The 27,762-nt window shown below is 40.9% G+C and overlaps 1 protein-coding gene across 2 annotated transcripts; it reads left to right on the forward strand.

The window, feature by feature from the left end:
* Positions 1 to 14,034: 14,034 nt before the first annotated feature.
* DIO2 (iodothyronine deiodinase 2) lies at positions 14,035 to 27,309 on the forward strand. Of its 2 annotated transcripts, none has more exons than XM_006017606.3 (2): positions 14,035 to 14,820; positions 26,071 to 27,309. In XM_006017606.3, the coding sequence occupies exons 1-2, from the start codon at positions 14,599 to 14,601 to the stop codon at positions 26,689 to 26,691; spliced, it is 843 nt and encodes a 280-aa protein (XP_006017668.2). In that variant the 5' UTR covers positions 14,035 to 14,598; the 3' UTR covers positions 26,692 to 27,309. The 2 variants fall into 2 exon arrangements, with proteins under 2 accessions (XP_006017668.2, XP_014372357.1); XM_014516871.2 differs by having other exon boundaries at positions 26,071 to 26,643.
* The last annotated feature ends 453 nt before the right edge of the window (positions 27,310 to 27,762 follow it).

Raw genomic sequence — 27,762 nt, forward strand, 5'->3', positions numbered from 1 at the left:
ACTTTGCATTTCTCCTTGTTGAATTGCATTCTATTGTTTTCTGCCCATTTGTCCAACCTGTCCAGGTCTGCCTGTAGTTGTTCCCTGCCCTCCGGTGTGTCCACTCCTCCCCACAGTTTTGTGTCATCCGCAAACTTGGACAGAGTACGCTTCACTCCCTCGTCCAAGTCACTGATGAAGACAATGAAGAGTATCGGTCCAAGGACCGAGCCCTGCAGGACCCCACTGCCCACGTCCTTCCAGGTCGATACTGACCCATCCACTACCACTCTCTGGGTTCGACCCTCTAGCCAATTGCCACCCACCGGACTGTGTAGTCATCCAAGTCACAGCCTCTTAACTTGTTCACCAGTATGGGGTGGGATACCGTATCAAAGGCCTTCCTGAAGTCTAAGTATACGATGTCAACCCCTACTCCTACATCCAGGTGTTTTGTAACCTGGTCATAAGAAGAGACTAGATTAGTCAGGCATGATCTACCTGCTACAAACCCGTGCTGGTTTCCCCTCAGCATAATTTTTCCTGCTGGGCTCTCGCATGTATGAGCCTTAATAATCTTCTCAAAGACTTTGCCAAGGATGGAGGTGAGACTAACTGGCCTATAGTTGCCTGGATCCTCCTTCCTCCCCTTCTTGAAAATAGGGACCACATTGGCCCTTTTCCAGTCCTCCGGGGCCTGGCCTGTGCGCCACGACTGCTCAAATATTCTTGCCAGTGGCTGGGCAATGACATCAGCCAGTGCCTTCAGTACCCTCGGATGGAGTGTCCAATGATTCTATAACTCTGAACTTCTTGTAGGTAAGTGTTTGCAGGCTTAAGCCCCTACAAATTAATATAGATCCTGATTTGCCATTGCTCTGCATTTTTCAGGTTAGTTACATGGGTGCTCATTAGAAGTAAAATGCAATCAAATTAGACGAGTATCAATTTACATCTACTTTACACTGAGATAAAGACTATGCAAGATGAAGGGCAATGACAAATCCAGCCTAGGGTTCTGGTTCCAAGAAGCTTACATTCTAAAGATTCAGTTCTAGAAACAATTACATACACAAGTAACTCTGGTTGTGGAAGTGGTCCCATTACATTTATTGTTTTGCGCATAAGCACTTGGAGAATCAGGCTCTTCATCTGATCTAAGCTTTCTAAACTAGTTTTGGGCACATGCAAAATATTCTCAGTTCTGTTTCAGAATGCATATATTTTAAGTCCTTTCATTGGCCCTATTTCTGCTGTACTTAAGGTAAGAAATGTACTTAAGTCTCTCACTGAATTGGGTCCATTTGATCCTGATTTTAATAAATTGGTCACATTTTGCTGGAAAGTTGTAAAATTTTAATTTCTTTTTATGAAACTAGATAGGACTTTAGGGCAAAGACCTTTTAGGGATCTTTTGAGACTTTGTTCTAAGAAGTATTTTTTTCCTATCAATAGCTACCCCGATATACATGTGTATGTATTGATGTAAAAAAATCCAAAATTTTGCTACATTTTTTTCTGAGCACATTTTTTAGGCCAAAAAAATAGGCAGTGATGAAAATATTTTAGGGGAACTTTTGTACTATGGTATCATAGCATACACTAGTGTGGAATCGTAGTATAACAAACATTTCCTCTAAGATACTTGTGGTTTCATCACTGCCCATTTTTTGGCCCCCAAATGTTTTGCTTACAGAGAAGATAGGTGCTGTGTGGCTAAACTGCTTTCTCTCCTGCTAGCTGAACTACATGTCCAGATTCCTATTATCCCATTTCATTCATTACTAGAGGGCAAATTTTGAGTAAACAAAGCCATATTAATGTAGGAGCAGCATGTTTAGTGCAGAAAAAACCTGTAGTTTTTGGGATTTTTAAAAGGGATTCATTGATCCACATTGGACATAGTCTATTATATATATTTCTTAAAACGACACAGTATTAACCCTGTTAGTAACTTATGAATTGTAAGGACTTTTTTCCCACCTGTAATGAGACTACAGAAAGAAAATCCCATTAAATATTCATATGGTTGGTGGTATCTTGGGCTTGGGAAATAATAACGTGATGCCTAGATTACTCATAGTAAATAGAACACAATATTCCCATAACTGTATCTTACAACTGTAGTAATATCAGCTCATATTACTATAACTACTGTTTCTATTCACACTTTATATAATGTCTTCCACTAATGTCAAAACCATTTTACAAACCTTAATTAATTAAGTCTCACAACACCAATGTGTCATGCAAGGCCAAAGGTAAATATTGATAAAGATTAGGAGACTAAAGCACAGATTCTATTCCACCTGTCATGCACAAAAGTGGACTTCGGCACTTAAGTGCAATTATATTCCACCCTGTTTGAGTCCCTGAAAAATCTATTAATACACCTGTTTTTGTAAGAACTATCATTTTACCTTTAACACAGAGTCACAAAAAACAGCAAAGAGTAGGAGGACCCATCTGTTGTTTAGTTTAAGAGTTGTTCAGCAACTTAAGCAAGGTGGAATCAAATCCCACTCAAGCACCTAAGTCCGCTTTTAAGCCTAACAGGTAGAAGAGAATTAGGCTCAAAGAGTCTAAATGATTTGCTTAATGTCACACAGTGAGTCAATGGCTATGCTGGTAAAAAAAACCCAGAAGTCTTGATTCAGTCCCCTAGCCACTGGAACCCACATTTGACCATCTCCTTTATGATAACGGAATAATATTTGTTTCACTGAATTGAGGCTTGTTTCCTTTGAGAAAGTTAAATAAATCAAGATGGACAGGGAGTTGTAAAATGAATGTGCTGTTCAGCCTTTACTAGCAGAAAATGAAAATGAATGTGTTCAGGTCCCTGCCCATTGCAGTTATTGATAGGACTTGTCAAAGGGAAGCTCTAAACAAGCTGGTTTCACTGTATGTAATGATTCTACCTTTCCCAAGTGGAGGCTATCTGCTTGGCGATTGTTTGTCTCATAAGGTCAGGAAGGAGCCATGACAAGCCCCTTAACAGAGATTTATACAACTTTACACTACTGAACATGTGCTCAAGACAAAAAGAATAAAAATAAACAAGCTGAAGATTAAACCCTGAACCTGTTTTAAATTTAACTACAAAACAAGAAGTTGCAGTTCGCTATCATGGGAGTTGTGTGTTTAATTTTAGGCCCCTCCCCCTTTTCTGAGTTCCTTGTATTCTATTTGTCTTCCCTCAGCCCTAATTCTACCCAGCTCTTTAAGCCAGAGGTGCTCAACCTCTGGCCCGTGGAACCATCACATCTGGTCCATGGAGCTCCCCATGGATCCAGAAATTTCTCAGTAGGGAAGCAGTGGCCATTAATTCAGCCACCCTCCCCCTTTTCAAATCCCCATATCCCAATCTCTGAATGCCCAGTTGGAGCCAAGCTATACCTCCTTTCCCATGGGGCCAGGCCACATTTCTGCATCAGGGCTGGACCATGTACCCTTCCCTCCCTATGGGGCCAGGTTGGGTCAGGCCATGGGGCCAGGTTGGACCAGGCTCCTTTTCTATCAGCAGGACCAGGTCAAACCCCTTACCACTCCTGGGGCTGGGTTCGGGCTTGACTATACCCCTTCCTGCCTCCCTCACAGGGCTGAGCCATGACCCCTTCCCTCTTCACAGGGCTGTGTTGGAGTCTAGCCACACTGTCTTCTGTCCACAGGACCAAGTTAAACTCCTTTCCCTTGTGGGGCTGCACTGGGGGCAGCCTGCCACCCGCCCCCTCCAGCACAGCCCGATGTTGCCTGCTGTGCCTGCCCAGGCACTGCATAAGAAACACTGGCTGGATCTGGCCTCTGGATGGACTAGGATGGACAGGGCCAATCTGGCCCTGTGGACAAAAAGCTTGGCACCACTGCTTTAAGCCTTTCCTCAGTGTTTCTTTACCCCTTATGATTGTAAAGCTCCTGATGGCACCTGGCCTTCTGTTTTACCCTGTGTCCTGAGCAAAGGTGCTTCTTTGATGTTAAAGATAGTAAAGCTGATCTTGTGATTTAAGCACTAGGTCAAGCCTAGGAGCATAGTTTTTATTCCTGACTCCTATATGATGACAGACAAGTAACTGAATCTCTCTATGTTTTGATTCCCATCTGTAAAACACTTACTTCCTCCAATCCTTTGTAAGGCATTAAGCTCTTGAGGGCAGGCGTTGTCTATTTGCTGTACATACAGTACCTTAATAGGGTCCCAGTTTCAGCTGATTCACTTAAGCATTATTCTACAGCTTATAATATAATAGAAACATGTCTGAATGAAGTGCCCAGTATGCAAAACTGTACCTTTAAAAGGTGTTTGCAAAAGCCTTTGGGCCTGGCTGCGTGTTCAGTATAGACCAGCTAGAACTCCAAGGGTGAATGAAGCAAAACTTTGTCAGATGCCTTGGTTCTGAGAAGCAGGGTTGCCAACCCAAGAATATTTTTTTTACTGGCAGTCTATAAACTTTTTACTGATTGACACTTTTTTACTGACACATGTTTTCACTAGGCTTAAAAAAACATTCTTGGGTTGGATGCTTTGTGCGACTGTAGCAATGGTTTTACACCTTGTTGCCCCCACCATAGGGGTCTCCTATTCACCCCACATTTTGATGTATCTTACTGCACCCTGCACAATGCTGCCCCTGCCAGCCCACCCCCAGCCTTATCCCACTGGCCCCAACTAACCAAAATAACTAACTACATGGGGGAAAATTTTTTTTCCCAATACCTATGAGGGGATACATTTTTTGAAGAGGTGGCTGATTCCAAATATTTGTCTATGCTTGATGTGTCAGCAGGGTTCTGGCGGTTGCCTTTAGAAAACAGAGATGTTTGTGTACATTCATCACCCCTTTGGGAGACAGACACTGTTACCTTAGACTTCCATTTGGGTTGTATATGGCTCCTGGGGTATTTCACAGAATAATCAAACTATTTATGATGATACAGAAGATACCAAGGTCTATACACAAGAAGTTCTGATCTGGTGAAAGACAGGAGAAGTCTTTGATTAGAGGTCCCAACAAACAAAGGCAGCATACAAGAATTCCTTGGAGTGGTGAACTAGAGAAGGAAAATTTCATTGAATATATCTGCCTGAAAACAATCAAAGAGCATTAATGTGTAAAGATGTCTACTGGACACAGAATACAAATCTTAATAAAGCATTTAAGAACTCGAGAGTTATTTAAAGAGGCTCCAGTTGTGAGATACTATTATAGTAAGTCCAAAGCAAGTTGTGCAGACACCTCCAAAGAGTAATGCACTTTCAGCAGTATGGTCAGAACTGGGTACAAATGGCTTATGCATCACAACCAAAACTGAATAACAGTATAGTCAAAAGGAAAAGGAGGCCTTAGCCTTAATCCACATTTTAAAAAAAAAAAACAACATCTTTCTTTATGGGAGGCTTATGTTAGTTGTAACTTTTCATAAACTATTTGTTTCTGTTGTCAAAGGTGGCCCTACAAATGCTCCCATAACTGATGATACATGGGGTTCTTGTAAACTAAATACAAGCCTGGGAGATATTTGGTGATTACACGTTTTCTGATTTCTACATTTCAGAAAAAATGTATCAAAATAATACTTCAAGGTCATTTTACAGATTGAAAAAATATGAGAGAGGTTTTATACTGGTCTCAGATAAAACAGTCACTTTGACGAAGCAGTCAGAGCTTGTTAAATACACCCCAAATACTGGACAAGTCAACCTACTAGCATTGTCAGTCGATTTTACATGTAATTAATGTGTTCTATTATGTTAATGTTGATTATTAATTGTTACTATTTCAACATTTGTCTGGGGCAAGAAGTTGTGGAGAATCATACCATTAAGACGCTATCACAGCAACTGTCTTTTACAAAAGCGCACATTCCACAGATAAACAAGAAATAAGAAATCAGGTGGTAAATGAAGCAGACTTCCTTGTCTCAGTGATTTCTGAAGTACATGTTCAGAACTGTACTGCCCAAAACTTCTGGGGAGTTCTTTGTTTGAATGCTTCAAATCCTCTCCATGTTTACAATATTGAATTAAAGAAAAATTCTGATCTCAGCATTCCCAATTTAAATACAATACCCAAGCTTATAGCATGCTCCCATATCTAGTTCTCAGAACAAAGAGCATTGCACCTGAACAAGGATAAAATAATAATATGAGGATTTGTAGGGACTCATCACCCTGAGTTCCAAAAAATTGTTTTAGACCTGTGTCTAAAACATGTGGGGCGTTCAGTTTCTAAGTCCTTGTTCCTATGGATGCAGCTGGTCTGGAAAAACAGTTCACCCCTTAGGGTCCCCCATGAGGAGGGACTGTGGTTGACTGGCACTTCTATTCCTTTTTGGACTTCTAGATATCTGTCACTGTGGACTTGCAGCCTGGGTTCTCAACCCCACTGTTTATCTGAATTATCTCAGCTTCTTGGTTTGGGAAAAGATGGCTGGAGACCTCAAGGGAAGATAATTTCTTGGTACCTCCTGCTTCTGGCTGAACAAGAAATATAATGATAAAGAACCTTTCTTGTGGTTTTGCAGCATTTTTGCCTAAGGTACTGGAGAGAAAACAAATCATAGAAGGCAGAGCTAAAAATGAGTCAAGATGGGAAAGCGGGGGATGAAGTTTGGGTGGGGAAATGCTGCCAGCTTTTGAAATGTACCAACAGGAGTGCATGAGCAGGAAGACTGTGACATAAACCTGGATTATGTCTGTTGAAATAACTTGGGTTAGTAGAGCTTCTAAGAGGGACACTGTGAAGAAAATGGTAAATATTTTGTTGGGATAGTTGGGATCATTCCTTCCCTGTATGGATGGTTGGGATTAGAGTGCTCCTTTGGTACCTTAGACGAACCCAAAATGAAGGTACCTTTGGGTTCTGGAGGGCAGGACAGTTGCACAAATGCTAAAAAGTGGTTACTTAGGCAAACTGTCACTGGTATCAATGGGAGTTCTGCCTTGGTAAGGTTTGAATGAGGACCTCAGGAAGGCACATCAGAGATGCTGAACTCTGATAATGTGGGAGAAGTCATTAATTGCATCCCAAGTGCACTGGCAACTATACAGGGTGTTTATATTTACATTTCAGAATAGTACTCCAGGGGCATTGTCCAAAACCATTGTGATCACAGAGACAAAACTGTAATTCAAGGTCTCCTCTTTCTGTTGGGTTTTTGGCTAGGTGAATGCAACCCTCAAACCAATTAGGATTGCCTTGTTATGCCTATGTATTGAAACCTATAGGATCTTTTCACCACTTTTGCCATGTCTTCAGAGGGATTACATTAATTTGGATCTCTTCCAAAAAAGTTTTCTTACTGTCCATAATTATAAATAAAGCTTCCTTTTTCTCCTAAGAGAAAATACCTGGTCTGTTGGGTTGGGAGTGGTGTTTATTTTTGTTCCAAAATCAAGTCTGACTCACCTAGGTGTGTTTTATCATGAGGTTTGTTCATGCAACTTCATTTAAGCAAGGAAAATTGTTTTTGTTTCACCCAGAAAGTTGAAGATCATCAGCCAAATGCATGCGGAAATCTTTCGAGGCCTCAAACCTGCCACTCATGCTCATGCACACACCCACATTCGCACCCATATACATGGTCCAATTACCTCACTCATGGAAGGTGCCAGATTGACAGCTTTGAAGCTGATAGAACAGGTTTTGTGAAGGCAGCAGCCATGGCAATGGTAGGCTTTGCCATGTGGGTGAAGATTCTGAGAATAAATTATACTGATGTGCCCTTTTTATTCCCTTTCTCCTTATATTCCTCAGCACAGAAACCTTTTCTCACCTGATTTATTTTAAATACTATCTTAGTTCATGTCTTATTGGACAAAGTGCTCCATTGTGAACCACACATAATTGTCTCATAAGAGACCAAGGACTATGAGTCCAGTGAAGCTGAGGCTGTAGGAATTTTTTCTTTGGACTATGATGAAGGTTCATTGGCAGTGAGTGTGCTGGAAGCTTACTGGAACTCTTGGATGTCCAGGCTGTACCTGCTCTCTGGATAAATAGAAGAGTTTCCTCTCCAGGTCTGTCAAGTCAGTGCCTTTCACTAGTGCCAAATTTATGATACATTTTTTTTAAACTGAAGAAAACTGCATCCACTCAAAAAATCTGTTGCTTTCTCCAGTCAGAAGGTAGAGCAAGATAGTAAATCAGCTTCTTGATAACCCCTGAGGCAGGGGTTTGGGTAAAGGAGAGAAGAGATTTTACTTTACTGGCAAAGAAAAATAGGGAAATATTAAGGGGACCAATTCTTGTCCCTGTGTAAAGCCTTAGGAAGCAGGTTTCATAGTTGGTAGTGAGACAGAAGGGAAGTTAGACAAATTCCCTCCCTATCACCATCTGTCTCAAGGCATATCATTGGGCAGCTGCACTGCCTGTCTGGGAATGATACTTCAGACTCCCAAGAAGTAATTGTGGTTGGAATATGCCCAGTCCCCCCACATGGGAGTAGAGATTGGAAGAACCTTTGAATTTGAAGAACTGCTGTTCCACTCCCAAGTGCAAACCTTTCCTCTTTGTTGCAGCAGCAACAAATCAGGGAAGCAACACTCTGTGATACGCAGCTTTCTGCAATTACTTCTCAATATACATGGCCCCTGAGAAGAAAACTATAGCAGCTGGTCTGAGTACCTCTTGCTGCGAGGAGCTCTTGTTGTGCAGTGTGGTGAAACAATAAGTATTTTGAGATATTCTGTCTAGGTGTGAGGAAGACAAGTCAGAAAAAAATACCACCATCAAGTTAAGATTCTTAGGTTCAAAAAACACCCTTTATGCTTCCCTGCACACTTGAAATGTAACATGACTTCTTCTCCCACATTATTGGAGTTCAGCGTCTCTGATGCGCCTTCCTGATGTCCTTATTCAAACTTTACCAAGTTCTTTTGCATACCATGGGTACACAGACAATATGGTGATGGGAACCACTGCACAAACCTACATAGATAGGTCATCCTAGTCTCAGAAATGAAGGCCTTAGAAGTACTGAGGGATTTTTGGCATCTAAATCTAAACTAGATGCGTGTCCTCCTAAGCTACAGAAAGAGTATTAATGCCTCCTACAGGTAAGATCATCTGCCAACACCCCTAAAGCAAATAACAATCTAGCTGGCTCTATAGAAACATACACATGAGGTCAATGATATTAGTAACAATCACTCTGTCTCCAACTTCCCACGCCTGGGCAAAGTCAGTACTTACTTTCTGCCCATATCCTTGACTCTATGCTATTGTGGCTGAAAACAGAGCATGGCATGTGGATAATTGTGTTGGTGTCAGATCTCTTACTGTTACAGTAGTTTAAGAGTGACACTATAGCTATGATGGTTCAGAACTTATGTGAGAGGCAAGGATTTCTTAGGGTGATATCTTTTACTGGACCAACTAAGTAGCTGGGAGAGAGTTAGACAACCTTTAGAATGTCTCATATTCAAAAGCTTTTCTAACTTTATCCCAACTATATAGTTATTAGGGCTGTGCAAAGCTTTGGTCCCTGATTCGATTAGACCCAATTCAGTGACTGAATCTCTGAATCTGAATCATATCAGAGGACCCTTGAATCTCTCTCAGTTGAATCAGAACCCTCCCCATCTATTCGAAGAGATTTGGAAAGATTTGGCGATTCGGACACAGATGCAACTTTAAATGTTTTTTTGACATACCTCTAGGTAGCAGGGGCTCATGAATGCTGCGATGCTGGGGTGCATGGAGTGTCCCACAGGAGTTGCTGGTGAAGAAGCAAGAGGAGGGTGAGAGGCGGTGGAAGCTCCTCATGCCGGTAGCACGCTGCACCAGCGTGATCAAAGCCAACCCAGGCAGTGAGTGGCAGCAGAGGCTGCGGGAACTCCCTGCACCAAAACAAAAATAAATAAAGTTCAACCCCGGACAGGGGAGAGAGCTCGGGGCAACGAGCTCTGAACACTGCCAAGGGAGCATGGTGTTGGAAGCTCTGGTCGGCAGAGTGGCAGGGACGGAGACCTGGGGAGAGAGACTTCAACCAACCCCGAGGATTTAAAATCCCATCTGCCCAGTTACCCTCAGGTATTGGGCCGTGAAGATGCGCTGGGGATGCAGAAGGGAGGGAGATGTCGGGGAAAACCTTGCCGGGTACAGGCAGAGAGCTGAGGGGATTGACTCCTATGACCCCAGAATTGCGGGTTTCTTCTTCTTTTTTTCTTCTTTCTTTTATTCACTGGCGCAAGGGCAACCAAATGGGACTCAGGAGCAGAACCTGCCAGTAGCAGGGGACTCGAGACACAGGGGCCAAGCTAATTCAATGTCTCACTCACAGGAAGTGAGGGGACAATAGCCTAGAGCCTTGAAGAGGTGACGAAGCTCAAGAACATCCACACTGGAGGAACGGTAGCCTTGAGACTTGGCGCTCCGTCAGAGGTTGGCATTAGGTTTGGGGTGTAGGGGAGGTGGAGGCTCATAAACATCCGGCTGGCGATGTGATCACTCCTGAGGGTTTTCTAGAGGCTACTCCCTCCACTAGTGTAACATTCAAAGTTGTGGCAGGAAAGTTTGGGGGTGGTCCTTGAGGCAACCGACACCCACCTCAGGGGTTTCACGAAGCAGTGGAACGTATCCCTCTTACAGTGCGGACTAAGGCCACACGTGAGCGGGCATTCAAAGCCAGATGGGCACATAGTCCAATAAAATATATCACTCCAAGAATTCCTTGCCTCTCACATGATCTCTCAATGTTATTTGCAGAGATCCATGCTCAAGCTGTCTACCTTATACACATACAAAATCCAGTTGCAGTGGATGGTGTAGGATTGGGTTGACTCTTCTCACTGTTCTTGGACATGTATGTATTCATGGAATGTCCATGTTTCTCATTACAGCATTTGAGCCCCTCACAACTATATGGAAGTATTATTTTACAGGTGGGGAACCAAAGCGGAGAGTGCCTGAGTGACTTGACAAAGTTCATAGAGAAAGTCTGTGGCAGAGCAGAGAAATAATCCCAGATCTCCCAAATATGTACCTTAACTTCTAGAAAAGCCTTCCTCCCATAAGGAGCTTCTAATCTTCTTGCTAATCAGCATTTACTTATTGAGGTCTTCATGTCTCTTGTCTTCTCTCTCCCTCTTTTCAATGTTATGTGAAGTTGCCTGGGTTGGGGGTGTGGAGAGCAGGGAGATGTTGTGGACTTTCACACTGCCCATATGTTAAGATCCATATTTCTACCTCGCTTTCTTGGCAGATGAAGGCAGTACTATTTCCCAGATGTTGCAGTGTTTGATGGAAATAACCAGTTGGATCAATGTCAGATTCAGTCCAAGAATGACAGACATAATAGTAAGCATTAACCTCATTCTTTATTAAAGACTCTTGTCCTTAGACTGTCAAGACAAGAAGCACGCTCAGAACTTCAGTTGGCCCATCACTGCTCCTTAGAAAAAAGATAGCAACAGTAGCAAGAAATACCTTCTACACTTTTCAACTGGTCAAAATACTTTTTTCGGTCTGAGGAAGATTTCAAAACAGTGCTCCACAAAATTATCACCTTTTGATTAAAGTTTCATTACACCCACATTCTGGGGGTGAATGGGACAGCCGTGGAAGCTGTAGATAACAAGACCTGCAGCAGTCCACCTCTTAAGTAATAAGGAGCATGTGACACCCTTGCTCCATTGACTTTCCAGTCAACTTCTGATCCACTTCAGAGTGCTCAATGGATTGGAGTCTAGCTGCCTTACAGACAGTCTGTGTATCCATGAATCACTGAGACAATTGTACTCTTTGGGTAGGTGAGTCCATGATACATGGTACTCTCAATGTAGGTCTTTGGCTAGAGTTATACTTAACTTGGGAGAAAAGGATTAGACTGGGCCACGCTGTTCTTCAAGGTGTCTGCAAATATCCCCAATGACACTGACTGATCTCATATATCTGTCAGCAAGTTTCACTCCTTCTCCCTCAAACTTCCCTTTTAATAATTTTTGGAAGAATAAAGTAAAGGGGCAGAAAATGGCACCCCTCACACACAGGATACTGTAATTTTTGATGGTACATATAATGGTGAGATAATGCAGTGATCTGTGCTTTAAAACTCCCTGCAAGAGAAAGATTAAATATACTTGCCTGAGGCCAGACAGCAAGTCAAGTGAGAGCCAGGATTAGAACTCACGGGACCCTTTTCCCCAGTGTTGTGCTCACATTACAAGAACATGCTGACTCATACATGTGTGGGGAGATATAAATTCCAATTCATAACTTGTTTTTGCAAGTTGAAATTATAAAGCTGAATCTGTGACATTGCAACCATTTCCCTGGCAACAGGGCAATGTCACCAACAGCCCTGTTGACGTTAACAGTGATTTAATTTGAAGGAAAAACTGAACAGACGTGATTTCATTTGAAGGAGGCTCTGAGCTTAACTCCAGAACACTTCTGCATTTATAATGGAAATACACATAGTCACCAGTGTGCATGTGGGAGCTGCACATGCACCTGAAGGCAGAACTGGTACCAGATATAAATACATGCTAAACAATCCCAGGCTATAGATGACTGGTGACATCTGATTTCTGCTTGATAGTGTGGAAAGTACTATGGCTATTGATGATCCATGCTGAGTAGGATTGAGACATATTAGTGAGATGATGTCAGGAAAATTTGCATGGCTACAGTCAGCATGTCCAGTCACTCGTTAAATAGGAAAGCTAGCTATTCACATGACATCTCTGGGAGCTAAACTTTAGATATGTACAAACAAGCAAAGTGAGGGGAGTTAAAAGGGACAAGGGGCTTACTACATGTTGGCTGTTCTGTGGTAACTGTGCACGTGCCCACTCTTACCCTGTACTATATAAAAGCTAAACCATGACACCTTGGCCCTTTCTCATTGAGGGCTAAGTTACCTCAGTTTAGCATCCACAAGTCAAAGGGTCAAGGTGGGCACATGGAAAGAACAGTGCATCAGCTGCTTTGTGGTAAGTCCTCACCTCCTTTTCCAATGCTGTAATGTGCTTGTTTGTTCATGTCCCTATGTGGTGTGGAGGCTCATGAGAACACCTAGATAGAGAAATTATCTCAAAAATAAAAAAGATCGAGTTGTTAAATGAAATGATGAAAATATGTTCCTTGGGAGGTTAGAACCCTGTTACAAACAGCACAAATGTATCTGCTGCACAAGTGCAAAGATAAAAATACCAAATTCTGGACAGGGTTAAATAGTCAAAAAAATATTGAAAACAAAATTAGCAGTGCAAGTGAACACGGTGTTTTCATCATGCTGATTTTCCAAAGGCAACTGATTTCCTTTCTTCCTTCCTAGAATTTTTGAGCCCAAAGTAAATTACTGAAAATTGATCAGATCCTTAGGTGTTTTAAATATATAACATTATAATTGGACACTGAAGTCAATGGAGTTATACTGATTTACACCAATGGGAAATTTGGCCCTTTTTTAAAGTGAGGAGCTTCAGCTTAACAAAACTCATTCAAAATCTTTTCCCTTTTTTCCTCTTACACATCAGTAGATTAAGTCAGTCCTGGGTGTTTACTTATGTTTCCTTAAATACCAACAGGACAACAAAAGATATTTAAAACACCAGGAACATTGTACTTGATGAGAGTGGGAGGGAAACATACAGAAATATACTCTTTCTTGGGATGCATCAACTCACACACCTTCTTGGAAAAGACAAAAGGGCAAAGCAAATAAAAAGCCTCAGGAGAAAAAAAATAGCAGATGCCTGTGTTGCTGTGTTACCTTCCACGTCATACAAAAATACGTTTCCCAAAGTTTGAAAGCACTTAACAGCACTCAGAAGCACACTGATTTTTTTTTCCTTTTCAACAACAAAGCAAAGTTCCAGCCTCTCTCCCTCCCTCCCTCCCTCCCTCCCTGCCTCTCTCTCTCTCTTTTTTTCTCTTCTCTTAAAAAAAAAAAAAGTTTTGAGAATTTCACTTTTCTATTCACTGCAGTCCTGGCCAAAGTAAAGCCCTCTTTTACATTGACGTCAAGATCTTTACTAAGATTAGGGTTTCATTTCTCTATTGCAGCAATTAGCCAGGGAATGTATAAAAGGCTACAGGGAAGCAAGCTAGGACTCCAGAGGGAAAGCACTTTGCACCACAGACAGATAGCAAGAGAGAGAGAGAGAGAGAGGAGGGAGGAAGGAGCAAGGAGCAAGGGAGAGAGGAAAAGAAAGTTTGTATACAGAGACTTAAAAAAAAAAAAAGTCTTGTTGCACCTGGTAGCACTGGTGAAACAGAAATGAGAGTTCTGTTTCATGCTTAAATAGCTGAGAGACAATGGGATAGTAGGGGAAAGTTAACAATCTCTGCTTAAATTTTATAACTGCAGGGTACTGGAAGCACAGCTGCCTCTCGCTTTAATGTAGTCTTAAGGGCTACTGGAAAAGGGAACTTTTTTTTTAAACATCTTAGCCTCTGAAAAATAAAGAACAACTTAGAGTTGAATGAATTCCATGCAGAGTTATGGGTTTTGACCAGACAGATTCTATTTAACCATCTCTACTGACTTTAAAGAAAGACACAGAGAGGCTGGGGAGCTTTTTAAACATGTCTTTTAGTTTAGTTTTTTTCCAATGAGGGTACAGGGGGAGAAAGGGAGCTGAAGGCAGCCTGTTGAAGAGCAGCAGCAGGGAAAATGGGTCTGTTAAGCGTGGATTTGCTGATCACGCTTCAGATCTTGCCGGTTTTTTTCTCCAATTGCCTCTTCCTTGCACTCTATGATTCTGTGATCCTCCTGAAGCACATGGTGCTGTTTCTGAGTCGGTCTAAGTCTGCGCGTGGTGAGTGGCGAAGGATGCTGACCTCAGAGGGGCTGCGTTGCGTCTGGAATAGCTTCCTCCTAGATGCTTACAAACAGGTGGGTGAATGAGACTGGGTTTAAGAGAACAAGAGTGAGTGTTTACTCTGTTCAGGGGTACAGGTGTAAGGAATGTTCCTGTTGTCCAGGGGAGAGGGGAGGGTTGTGCATACTAGTGCTCACTGTTTGATGGGCATTAGTGGAAGTCAAAATCAGTAGTAATACAGTGGACAGGGTTTGGCACATGAGATTCAAGGGCCTGGGTTCCACTCTCTCCTCTGCCAGTGACTCTCTGTGCAGTCTCGGCCATGCTATTTAACTGCCCCCCACCTCAGGTTCCCCAGATGCCCTACGATGATAGTGTCATTTGCGTTTATAACATGCTATGAGATTGGTGGGTGAAAAAGGTTATATAAGTTTAATTCAATAGTTCCTTTGTCAATTTTTAACCAGTAAAGATCCATGCATTTTCTTTAAACATTATGCAAAAATGAAGCCTTGAAATAGGAATCTGGGAATACTCTGAATGTTTGTTATAATAAAGGATAAAAATAAGCGTGTGTGTGTGTTATAACATATATAAATAACACACACATTAATATTCAGCTTATTTATTAACTTTTATCTTGGGAAAGGAGGTTATATGACAGTGTAAGTGGGTTTAAAACAGGAATGATCTTTTTCTCTTATGAAAATGGGATCTGGTAGAGCTTAAAAATGAATTGACCCTCTGAGGGGCAGCTGAACTAAGTTATCAATACTAATGGCATTTTTAATGCACAGGCTTTGTTTTTTTAATTTCAAAATTGTATACAGAGATTGTTGAGTAAGTCTGTGTTACACCCCTGCATGCAGTTGTATCCCATGTTATAGATTTGGAAACTGAGGGACAAAGCAAGGAAGTGTCTTGTCATTGGCCACCCAGCAGGTAAGTACCAGAGCTGGGACTGGAACCCAGAAGTGAATAATTCACCAACCAGTGTTAAGTTAGATCATATTGTCTTATTAGAGCCCATTCAGCTAAAAGTCACTCATCCAATGGAGTTAGGACATATGGGATAATTAACCTGTGATGCAGTCATTATCCAATGGAAAGCTGTGCTGTATCTACCTGCAAAATAACATTAAGTATTTATTCTCAACCAGAGCTGTTGGGAGCTGTTGGCAGTGGTGGTTGCTTATTGATTAATTGTTATCTTGAATTCCTAGGCGTGTATACATAATTTTCACTATATATTGCAAATACAAATTATCTTAGCTATCCCAAATCCTAACTCACCACAGTACAAATCACACAATAAGGCAAACCTTATCAAGCCAAAAAAATAAAACTTTCTACTTCTGTAGTACTTTCATCATCAAATCAATTCATGGACATTAATTCAATGAACTTCTCAATGCCTTTGTGAAGTAAACTGGTAAATATTACTGTTCCCATTTTACAGATGGGGAAAGTGAGGCAGCAAGGCTAACATGACTCGTCAAAGAAGGCAGTAGCAGAGCTGTGAGTAGTACTTATGAGTTCCCATCTGTTAGACTTGAGCTCTGAACATTGCCCCCACATGTAGAGAAGGCTGGAAGTTCAAAACCTCCAAAAACCCTTTTCTTAATGAAAGCTACATAATCGCTGTAGTTAGTAACATAGACTTTTAAGTGACATATAAAGCACTTTAAAATAAAGGTGTAGCATTAGGTGTAAAATTACTTGCTCCTTTATGGACTTGCCAAGTCCTGCATTTGTGATTTGCATTTCTCAAGCTTTTGTTGATGGTATGAGTAACACCTAAAGGAGTGGGGAGCTTTGCATTATGTTTGGTATTAACAATAAAATGCTAATCTTCAGCTCAGGTCTTGGAACATAATAAAAACCATTCATTTACATTTAAACAACATAGAATCAGATCACCTTTTAACTGCCAGGCTATGAAGGCTACTAGAATGAAATCCTGGCCCTGTTGAAGTCAGTGGCAAAATTCAGACTAACTGAAGGACAGTGTTTCCTCTCAGGTCTCAAGCGGTATAAATTCACAGCAGTGATTCTTAATGGAAAGCTCATATTGACTTTAAAAGTTCCTGATTCAGCAGCCACAAAAATCAAAGACATCATCAAAGTGCTTTGGACTGGGTCAGAAGACCATTGGTGAAGTCTGAGTGTTGTAGACAAACAAAGATGAGTATGGGAGCCAAACAGTTGAGGGCATAAAATACATTGAGAAATAGTTGATTGCATCTGAATCCTTGAGAGTCTTTTGCTGTTTCTGTACAGACAAAAACTGTAAACAGGAAGCCACTTTGTTCTCACAGGGTTCAAAGAAGAACAAACTTGTTCTGTGGCCTAAATATGAACAAGCCAGGCAAAACAGTAAAATGCATGAACTGAAAGGCTGTTCTGCACAGTCTCTTTTTCCCCGAGGTAGGTTTTCCCAAGTCTGGAGTGGAACTTTGTGTGTCAGGACTTTTAAATTGTTGTATTCCCAACCTAACTCAGTAGGTCAAGTGAATTGGAGTCTACAGGCATTAGAACTGAATACCAAATTGGTTGCATTAGCATTTCTGTAAACATGCAAGTTATTTAACCATTATTATAATTTTTCCCTTAGTTTTTCCCTTTAAGGCCTTGCCTTAACAAAGCACTTACATATGTAATAAAGTCCAGCCTATTTAGTAAAGCAGGTGCCCAATTCCCATTGATGTCAAGGGATCTTAAAGACATCATGGGATGCTTCAGTACTTCTCTGAATCGGGACCTTATTGACCATTAATACTATTTTACAGTTGTACAGTGAAGATCAAGTGAGGCTCTCAGAATATTTTACAGATATTCCCAAAGCCTCACAACACCCATGTGAAGTGCATATGTGATACAATTCTCATGTCTGAGATAGAAACATTGAGATACAGATAGTTAAAGCGGACTAAAGCAAGAGGGAGCAAGTTAGTAGAACTGCTGGGAATAGAACAGGAACTCCTACTCTTACCCACTGTGATGATATTTAGTAATAATAATCATATTAGTATATAATAACTATTACATTGTTTCTGCACTCTTCACCAGTGCATTTGTAAGCACTTTAAAAAAGAGGTAAGCATAAGCTCCATTGAATACCTGGGGAAACTGAGCCATGCAGAAGTGAAGTGACCTGCTCAGTGTCACCAGTAAGTTTCTTGCAGAGGAACAGAACCCCTATCTTCTGAACCATTCCCCAGTGCTGTATTTGGCCCCCTCTACATGTTACAGGTTTTGCGCATTGAACTGGTTAATTGTACAATTACCTTGAGGCCAGCTACATGTGCAAAGTAGCCATACCATAAAAAGCCCCCACCAACTATAAAGTTAAACCTTGAAAATGTGTAGCTGGATTCCAGCAGTTGGGGGGGGATGCCCCAGGGTTATGGCATTGTGGCTGACCACAAACCACCCCCGAGGCTAGATGATCATAGCAGCCATGATCCCCCAGCACTGGGGGTTTCATCACCCTTAAGGCTGAGGGATCATGGCAGCTGAGATCTCCCAGCCCTGGGGGTGCATGGGGCACCTCTGTGGCTGGGAGCCCCTCTATGGTGGGGTTCCTAGCCATGGGAGCTTGTTTTTTTGCTGGTATTGGGAGGAGCCCAGGATTGGGTTATACCTGTACCGGCAATAAGGTGCAATAGGATCTAATGCATGATCCCACAATCATACCTCCTGACATGAACATGTGGCATGGCAGGAAGCGCAATTGTGTGAATCACACATTTAGATCCCATTGTGCCTTTACCTGCATGTGTAGAGGGGCTTTCTATTATGCAGCATTTTCTTTCCCAGTCAACAAATTACCTTTGAGATCTTTATGTAGGTGTTGTCTACGCAGGGTAATTGACTGGAATAGCTGCTATTCAGGAACTTGTGTACACACTGGGTTCTGGAATCAATGTGATAGAATAAAGCATTTACAAGGAAACAAAGGTGTTACAGACTAGCTATTGCAGGATTTTTTCCACAGTAGCTATTTCAGTCAGTTTCTCCTATTGGAAACCCATTTTTGTCCATCATACCCAAACTTGAACTTGTTTTTCCATTGTTGTCTTGTTGTTATAAATTATTATTGCAAGTAGCTGCAGAAATTTGATGCAGTCCTTTAGTTAAAACATTCCCATGTGGGCAGGACCTAGTATTAACAATTAAAGACTTTAACATCCTCAGTGGGCAAATAATGCATACTTTGAATTGTTTGTTTAACAAATATACAATATTCTCTTTCACTGGAACTACTTATATAAGATATTTTCCACCCCTCAGAATAGGAATGGCTGAGTAATTCTCTCATGTTTGTTTATTTTTCCTTACATAAAATTTATCCACGATTAATGTATTTCTTCCTGTCTCCGGAACTCTGATTTCTGATTTCAACATCTGCCAGATTCAGTGTTGGTGTGGTTTTTCTTTAAAATTTCTAGAACACAGGAAGCAAACGTGTGCTGTGTCACAGACTGATGTTCCTTAAAACCAAGTTAATTATCATAATGGGGAGTTAATAGGGCTAGCGGACAAAGCAGAAACATTTTCTTTGATAAAGAATTGAAGGGAAAGTGCTTTCTTGTTATTTGGACACGTTTTTTCCTGCTCTAAGCTGTTCTGTAGAATTGCTGGGTGCTATGATCAGCCCCAGAAATGGGGAATGCATTGACTACTAAGAAAACATGTATATTTACCTGTCTAGGTGCACCTGGGCACACTTAAACACAAAGCAACCCCTCCCCCCAACAATGTGTGTTTTAGGGATATTAAAATGGTTCTCATTGATTTATATGTCATCCATGTGAAAAAGAAAGCATTGACATCACACCATCTCATCGTGCACTTTCTATATGCCACATTTCTTTCAAAACTGCAGAAATTTTTTTATGGACAGAGTAAAGAACATTGCTGGAACTATTTTCTGACTCTCTCTACCTCTAAGATCATGTGCACTAGCACCATGATGAATCCAGTTCTTGAAAGTCCTGAAGGAGGGAAAAATCTCCACCAACGCTATTTAAAAATCTCGCAGAGTAACTTTCCTATACCTAAACATTATTTAATTTTTAAGAATATTATAACACCAGATACAAATTTTGTGTATCTCATTAACAAGCTAGACATTCCCTCCTCTAGTAAGTTATAGCTTCTCCTTTTAGTCCCAAAAGACTAGCAGGATGTAAGGCCTTAAACCAGTCCAAGGGTGAGTACTGCGTGTTCTGTATCTCAGTCCAATGTAATTTGGAGGAAAATTCAAATTTGGACTTTTTCACCTGGAAACTCTTCAAAGCAGCTAAAAGGCTTGGAATGTCACAACATAGACACACAGCCTCCATATGTATGGATGATGGATCTTTAATAGCTGTTGAACAGAAATGGTTCGAGATATTTCCTCTGGCATCTCTAAACTAATAATGGAGGAGACAAGTGAGGTAATGAATAGAAGATAGATCACTTTAGATATCTTTGATTCAGTGTGCCCTCTCTAAAGCATTCAGTCCTGCCACTGTTGGAGGCAGGATACTGGACAAGACTGTTGGTCTGACCCAGTATGGTAGGCACTTCTTATGTACTTATATATAAATCCTATATGCACATATGTCCTAATAGATGGATGGGTCAGTAGATAAGTGGTTATGGAGTTGTGCATTTATATGTGCAGCCCTTTCCTGTCTCTAAAAGGGGTTGAATCAAAAGCAGAATGATGCACAGAGTACAGAACCAGATTAAAACTTTAGGGCATGGGCCCACTGCTAGATATATTGGAGGCAAAAAAACTGGTCCTATAAATGCCAAATATCTGAAAGCTGGAGGGAAGGTGCAATTAACTTGCCTGGCATACCCTCAAACAGTAGCATAATTAGGGATGGGCAAGCAGGGCACCAAGCCTGGGCATCCACTTAAGACGGGGGCATGAAATTGGCAGCTGTCACCACTGCCGGCTTCTCCACCACCACTGGTTAGGGTACTAAAACTGCTTGTTATACCTCTTCCCTAAAACAGTAAGCTACCTCTTCCTATGTAATGGGTGCACTCATATCTGAAGGCAACATCACTCAGAACAGTGCTAGAATGGCATTGCGAGTCCTGACAATACCTGCCCGAGGTAATATTTATACATATGACATAAGGAGCAACTGGCCCTTTCCTGTTGTTCAGCACACCAGTGCTTGACTATGATATTTTTGGGAGGCTTTTTAGATATTGGAGCAAAGACCTCTTAGACTAAACCCTTATGCACTTATCACTGTTGTTTATTTTGATCTGGAGGGTAAGAACGTGTCTCTTTCTTCGTACTGCACAGCAATAAGGGGATCTTATGAGAAGTTTTCTGGTAAAAAGGAATCGTTAAATAGTTGCAAGTCCAAAGTGTTGGCATTGCGTGATGTTTAATAAAAAGAAATATGTCTCCTAAACCTATATTAATAACATTGATTTTACAAAAGGGACCATCAGTAAAATTGTTTTCACTCAAATTTTCAAATACAAACAATAATTCAAGAAATAATGGAAAAAAATACAAAAAATCTGTCTGCCCAGAGGAGTGAGTATTCCATCTTTTGACTCCTCTGTGAAATCCTATGAAATATGAACTTTCTTTTCTACCCAGGAGGACTTTTAGAATCTTTTCTCCGATGCCTGATAAAGGGTGTTTGTGCCCGAAAGCTTGCAATTAAAGAATTTTCTTTTTGCAAAAATCTTGTTGGTCTAATAAAAGATGTAATCTCTACTATGAGCCCTGATTGCAACAAGCATGAAAGCAGTTTAAAATATATATATATAATTGAAACTTTCCCTCATAGTGTTGGGAAGTTAAATTGTGTCTGGAAACCAGGAAGTGAAACTAACTGTAAACAGCAAAAATACCAAGGAAGCTTTAATGAAGGAAAAAAATAACATAGTAAAACTTAGTAATCGTTATTAATAGTAATCATGCTTGTAGTGTCTAGGGACCAGGCCAGATCAGGGATCTGTTATACTAGGCACTGTTACAAAGATGATGACCCCAAAGAATGTACAGTCTAAATATACAAGACAGAGAAAGGGTAGGGACATTTATGATTATTGTACATGGGGTCAAATCCTGTTCTTTTAACTTACAAATGCAAACCTATACCTTCCAAGCAATCTTTACACAATTTCTCATTTTGGCCTTTATGTGTATAAAAAAAACCAAAACAAAAAAACCCCAAACAAAAAAACTTCATGAACTAATGTCTAAGTCTGTACTCCTTTACTCCTGCCTTCTGTCTCCATCTGCCTTCTGAAGACTTTCTTCAGCCATGACCCCACAGGAAGTTACTTAGTGACTTCATCTTGATCTCATCCTGTGCACAGGCCTTGCTCCCAAAAGATCACCATCTCCAATGACCTTCCTAAGTATGGTGAAAAGGAATTAAATGGACAGCAAAGATTCAAAATAACTTATTTCAAATACATTAATGGGAACTATTCCTCAAATATCCTTTAATCTAGATAATAGTAATTAATAAATAATAAATGCCTCAATCTCATCTTGTAGGTGTTGTCCACAAGGGTTGGTTCAGAGCCACATTTCACTTACAGGGCTGCTACACCCTGTGCCCTGCCTCCTTTTGGCTCACCCTGTCTGTCTTTGGAGCATGGCGACTCCAGGTGCTGACATTCTGCCTGGTCTTCCAATGGGCAGAATAGGTATGGGAAGCAAAATCTCCTTATGCCTTCCCAGTGAGGTGCATCCTCATGAATGGCCCAGGCAGTTTTTGACTGTAAGTAAGGAGAGGAGGATTTGACCATTTATGTTTGTCTAGGTTAATTTCTGGTAAATCGTCTCCCCTTTCCTCCCTCAGACTCAAACACCTTTAAATAAATAAAGATCAAGGGCTCTGCAATAGTATGGATAAAATCCATGATTAGGAATTGGATGAGATGCTGGTAAATGAGGCTCATGGCATGAAAGAGACAGCTTGGATAGGGGTTAAGAGCTCAAAGCGTTCTGTGTATGAACAATAAATGGATTCCAGGCCTTAGTACAGTGTGTCCATATTTGAACAGCTAATATTGTTTGTTAATTATCTGGAAATACCTAGTTTCTTCAGGGAGCCAACACAGCCTGATGAGCCTGCTGAAGAGTGAAAATCCCTGATGTAAGGATGAAAGAAATGTTTGCATGCCAAGGATCCCAACAGAATTATGCTAAACCCAATGGAAAGCAAATGAAAAAAAAAGAGTAAATGACGTTTTGTCCATGGGGGTGTTGAAAATGCGTGACAAAGTTAGTAGTATGTTCCATTTCTAACTTGTAATTTATGAACAGGTCTTTCTATTCCACTCTGTTCCTCTTGTCCCACGAACATACACAAGCTACCTCTTCATTTTGTCACCTACGTGCTAAAGCAGCACTAGCCTTTCTCCCCTTTTCAGAGAACTACAGAAGGAGATGCCCAGTATAAGGGCAATTAAGTGACTGCAGGATTGGCTCTCCACATACAAAATGCTTTGGAGGGAGGGAAATCCTTCTGCTTGTACTGATAGTGAGGCAGGGATTATGTTTCATTCTTAATTTGGCTTTCCCTCTTTAATCAGAAGGGGATATAGGGCCCTTCCCGATTTCCATCTCAGCTGGGGACCCATAAAGCCAGCTTTGATGTGAGTACGTGATTATAGAAATCCTGAAGCTAGTTATTGCGTGTGAGAGAAATTCTGCTGGTTTCTTTCTCAGAACATATTTTTCTCCTGCTTTTGTCTATGATTTCAAAAGAGGGTTGGCAGAATTCATTTTTTGCTCGGCATTTTCATTATGTCCATTTTTTTTTTTTCAAGAGCGACTTTTTTTTCTTTCACTAATAAATAATAACAACAAAGGAAACAGAAAAGTCCCACAATGCAGTTGATCAGAAATGATGATATTGTTCTCTGTCAATCCCATTCCTGAGCTGCGTGAAATAAAGAACCCCTTTGGGAACATCAGAAGTTCATCAGGACCAATTAGTGGAGATGCTGTGGCTTGTGTATAAGTGCCAATGACCAGGCAGGGTTGGTTTTTTGGAGTGGCTAATGCTGGCATAGAACAAGGCACCAACCTAATTACTCTTCTGCAAGAGCAGAAAATGACTTGTGAATGCTTGCTTGGCAAGCCTGTCTCATTAAGGACAGCCCCCCCAGCAGCAGCAAGAACAACAACAACAACAATCCCACCCCCACCCCCTAACCAAACAAAAGTACTCCTGGAAGCAGAAAGTAACATGATAGGTAACCTACGGCCATAAGACTTTCTTTCTGACTATGAGAAATTAAATGAGCTTAGCTATACCATGGCTTATCTTCATGGATTTCTGATTTACTAGATGACATGGAACCAAGAACTGGTTTGTATTTTGTTTCTAAAATTCATTGGTTTGCAGGAAAGTTCTGCTTATAGGAGGGACAGAGCATGCTGATACTTTTGGAGCACAATCATGTATGCCAATGCCCTTGCCACAAGTGCGACTTGAAGGGCACTATTATACTTATGTCCAGTGGAAACACTTTGGGCTTTTTTTCCCATCCAAGATTTACAGACCTTCTCAGTGAAAGTAGCATTTGGGATAGATGAAAGGTCAGTTGGTCATGAAAAGTCTATATGATGAGGTTAGCTTCTCTTTCTGCCAGTATGAACTCCATAAACAGCTTGTGGTTTCCTCAAATTTATTAGTAATTATGTAGTTGGCCAGAAAAATTTCATTCATAATTTTTTTTTCAAAGTAAAATGAGAAAAAATAGGCAAAATCTGTTTACAGTCTTTGGAGCAGCTTTATTTATTAGTCTTGTTTAGTCACTAAATTCATATTATAAAGCCAGCATCACATTGGCAAATACCAAAATGAGCTGGGTCCTGTCATCATTCCCTAATTTCCATAGGGATTTTCTTTCCTCCTGAAAAATGGTATAGATTCTCCTTAAGGTTTTTGGGTCCAAGGACTAGACCAGAAGCTGTAATCATCCATCCAACAGATGCAAGTTCATTGCAAAACATCACTTATTTCAAAGGCAACAAAACAGAGATTCGGGCTTTGATTGGTTGTCTTTAAAGCGCGAACAACAGGCATAGTTACCTAGTGCTCAGATCAAAGAACTTTGTGGGTCCAGGCTTTTAGGATTCTATTCTTTCCTTATGAACTTTGGGATGTTTGGGCCTCATTTATCCCATATTAAATAGATACAAGGGTTGCTATCTGTTTTACAAATATGTTCTGAGGCTGCTTTATGTAGGTATATGCTCCTGTAGCCTTAAATAAACCAGCACATTTTCCTATGAAATTTCTATTGGCTATAAGAGAGTCATGGGAGAGAAGAAGATCAGATTCAGTGTGGGTCTCTCTTTTGAAGGAGTGGGATTGAACCATGAATGATCATATGCTCATCAGGGGCCATCAGGTGTTGGGTGTAGCGATGAAAGTCCTTCTATCTACAACACTTACTTCTGGATCTCAGCAGTAGTGGAAGTGATTTATTTTCCACTAGCTGAACATCCAGTCCCCAGTTTATGTGTTGTATTGGGGTTGTCTGGAGCCAATGCTTCGTAATGTAATCTGGGATGAGCTCTGTGCCCAAACTCAGTTTTAAACTTTACTCAGTTTTTACTGGCTTCTGACTCATTGAAATCAACAGGAATTTAAATTAAGAGTGCAGCCTCAGTAAGGGATGAATAAAATCTGGATAAGGGCTTCAGTATTTGGCCTCATGTGAATTCATTCAAAACAGCATTTATTTCTGAATGTCATGAAATAGGAGATAAGAAGAGAGATGTAGAGGCAGAGAAGTAAGACAAATACACTGTTGAAATATAGTTTGATGCTCAGGGAAGATACATAGGAGCTGGTGTGACAGGACTCATTAAAAACAATTTGTTATACTTTTTGATTCTATAACATCAATAAACTGGGGTATCTCAGAGCATTGTGTAGATTTCAGCTTAATCCTGACATTACTTCTTTGAGTTCTACAGGTTTCTCTCTATCACATGAGTAGGAAAACCGAGGGACTGGCAGGTGACTTTTCCACAATTGTGTATTGAGTCTTAGGCAGTTCCCGGAGTAAAGCTGAAGATGCCTAACATTCAGTCACTAGATAAACTCTTCTTCTGCTGTTTTCCCTTGATTGTCTTATAGGAGTTGAAGACGAGACTTGCCTTGGAAAGCTCATTTCCTAAAACTAGGATCATGTTGAATTTTCCATGTAGAGAACATGCTGCTTTATTTGAATAGCTGATTGTGTTTGCTTAGTGAGAGTGAATACACAGGACACCATGGCAGCGAGTCACAGTAACTTTATTGTCTTTGTTTTGCCATCAGGTGAAATTGGGTGGAGAAGCCCCAAACTCCAGAGTGATTCACATAACCAATGGCATCAGTGGTGGCAGTACCAGATGCAAGAATGTTGGTGGAAAGTTGGGGAGCAAGTGCCATCTCTTGGATTTTGCCAACTCTGAGCGTCCCCTGGTGGTCAACTTTGGTTCAGCTACCTGACCTCCATTCACGAGCCAGCTGTCAGCCTTCAGCAAGCTGGTGGAGGAGTTTTCAGGTGTGGCTGACTTCCTGTTGGTCTACATTGACGAGGCTCACCCATCAGATGGTTGGGCTGCTCCTGGAATCTCGCCCTCTTCATTTGAGGTGAAGAAGCACAAGAACCAGGAAGACCGATGTGCAGCTGCTCACCAGCTCCTGCAGAGGTTTTCCTTGCCCCCCCAGTGCCAAGTAGTGGCTGACTGCATGGATAATAATGCCAATGTAGCCTATGGGGTCTCCTTTGAGCGCGTGTGTATCGTGCAGCGACAGAAAATTGCTTACCTGGGGGGCAAGGGCCCCTTTTTCTACAGCCTCCAGGAAGTTCAGCTTTGGCTTGAACAAAACTGCAGCAAGAGATGAAATCCAGCATATGCTGAGGAAAATGTTTCAAGAGTAGTGTCCCTTTAATGTGATATAAAAGGGAAAAAAAACATAAACTGTTTTGAAAGGTCCTTTTTTGGCCTATTACAAGAAATAACAAGGTCAAATGAATGCATACCAGAAAAGAAAAATAACACAAAAATGATAGTTGTGTGAAACAACCCCACTCCTGCCTTCCCAATGGGACAGAAAGAGCAACTGTGAAAAGTGCCACTCCTAAGCAGGGAAGATGGTGAGATGAGATATTTCTCCCAGGAGGAACCTATGCATATATTGAAGCGTTGGTGTTAGAATGAGCCAGAAACATTTCTGTTTGGAAGACTGTTGTATAAAGAGGCAATGTAATGAATTTGAACAGGGACATCTCTTTGTTCCACTGATGGCCATGTTAGCAATTGCAAGGAGCCAAAGTCTTGCCATTAATTTGCATAAAATGGAATAGATTATAGCTACTCTCCTCTTGATACAGAAGCATGACCCTTCAGATAATACAGCATACACAATATAATGCAGTGCAAGCTTGCTCTGTGTGTGCAATATATATATATATGTGTATATATATAGATCTTTCTATCTGTCTATCTATCTATATATCAATATATAGATATAGAGAGATAGATATCTATATATAGATATATATAACATGCATGCATGCATACATGAACACACACATTCATATTTACATTAATATATATGTTCATGTATGCATGCACAGACACACTATATATAGAGTCCTACATTAAGTCTTAGCTTAATGAGTACTACTTTGGTATCCCTGTATTAGAGAGGAAGTAGTGTGGGGAAGAAGCAGGTGATGTGAAGGGAAAATATATATATGAAAAATGAGGCAGGAAAAGACAAAGATTGAAAGAGAAATCTACAATTTTCCACTTTGGAACTTTTAAAAGTGGGACCATTTGTCACCAGCACCCTCTGATGTATATACGCGGTTCATGCCAATGGCAAGAGAGAAGAGCTCAGCTGATGCCAATCTTCTCTTTATAGAACTAAAAATATGTATTTATCAGTGTCTTTTCTTTTCTTGTTCTTTCTTTCTCTTTCTCTCTCTCTCTTTCTCTCTCTCTTTCTTTCTTTTAT

This window comes from Alligator sinensis, unplaced genomic scaffold, assembly GCF_000455745.1.
Source record: "Alligator sinensis unplaced genomic scaffold, ASM45574v1 scaffold289_1, whole genome shotgun sequence".
Taxonomy (NCBI): Eukaryota; Metazoa; Chordata; order Crocodylia; family Alligatoridae; genus Alligator; species Alligator sinensis.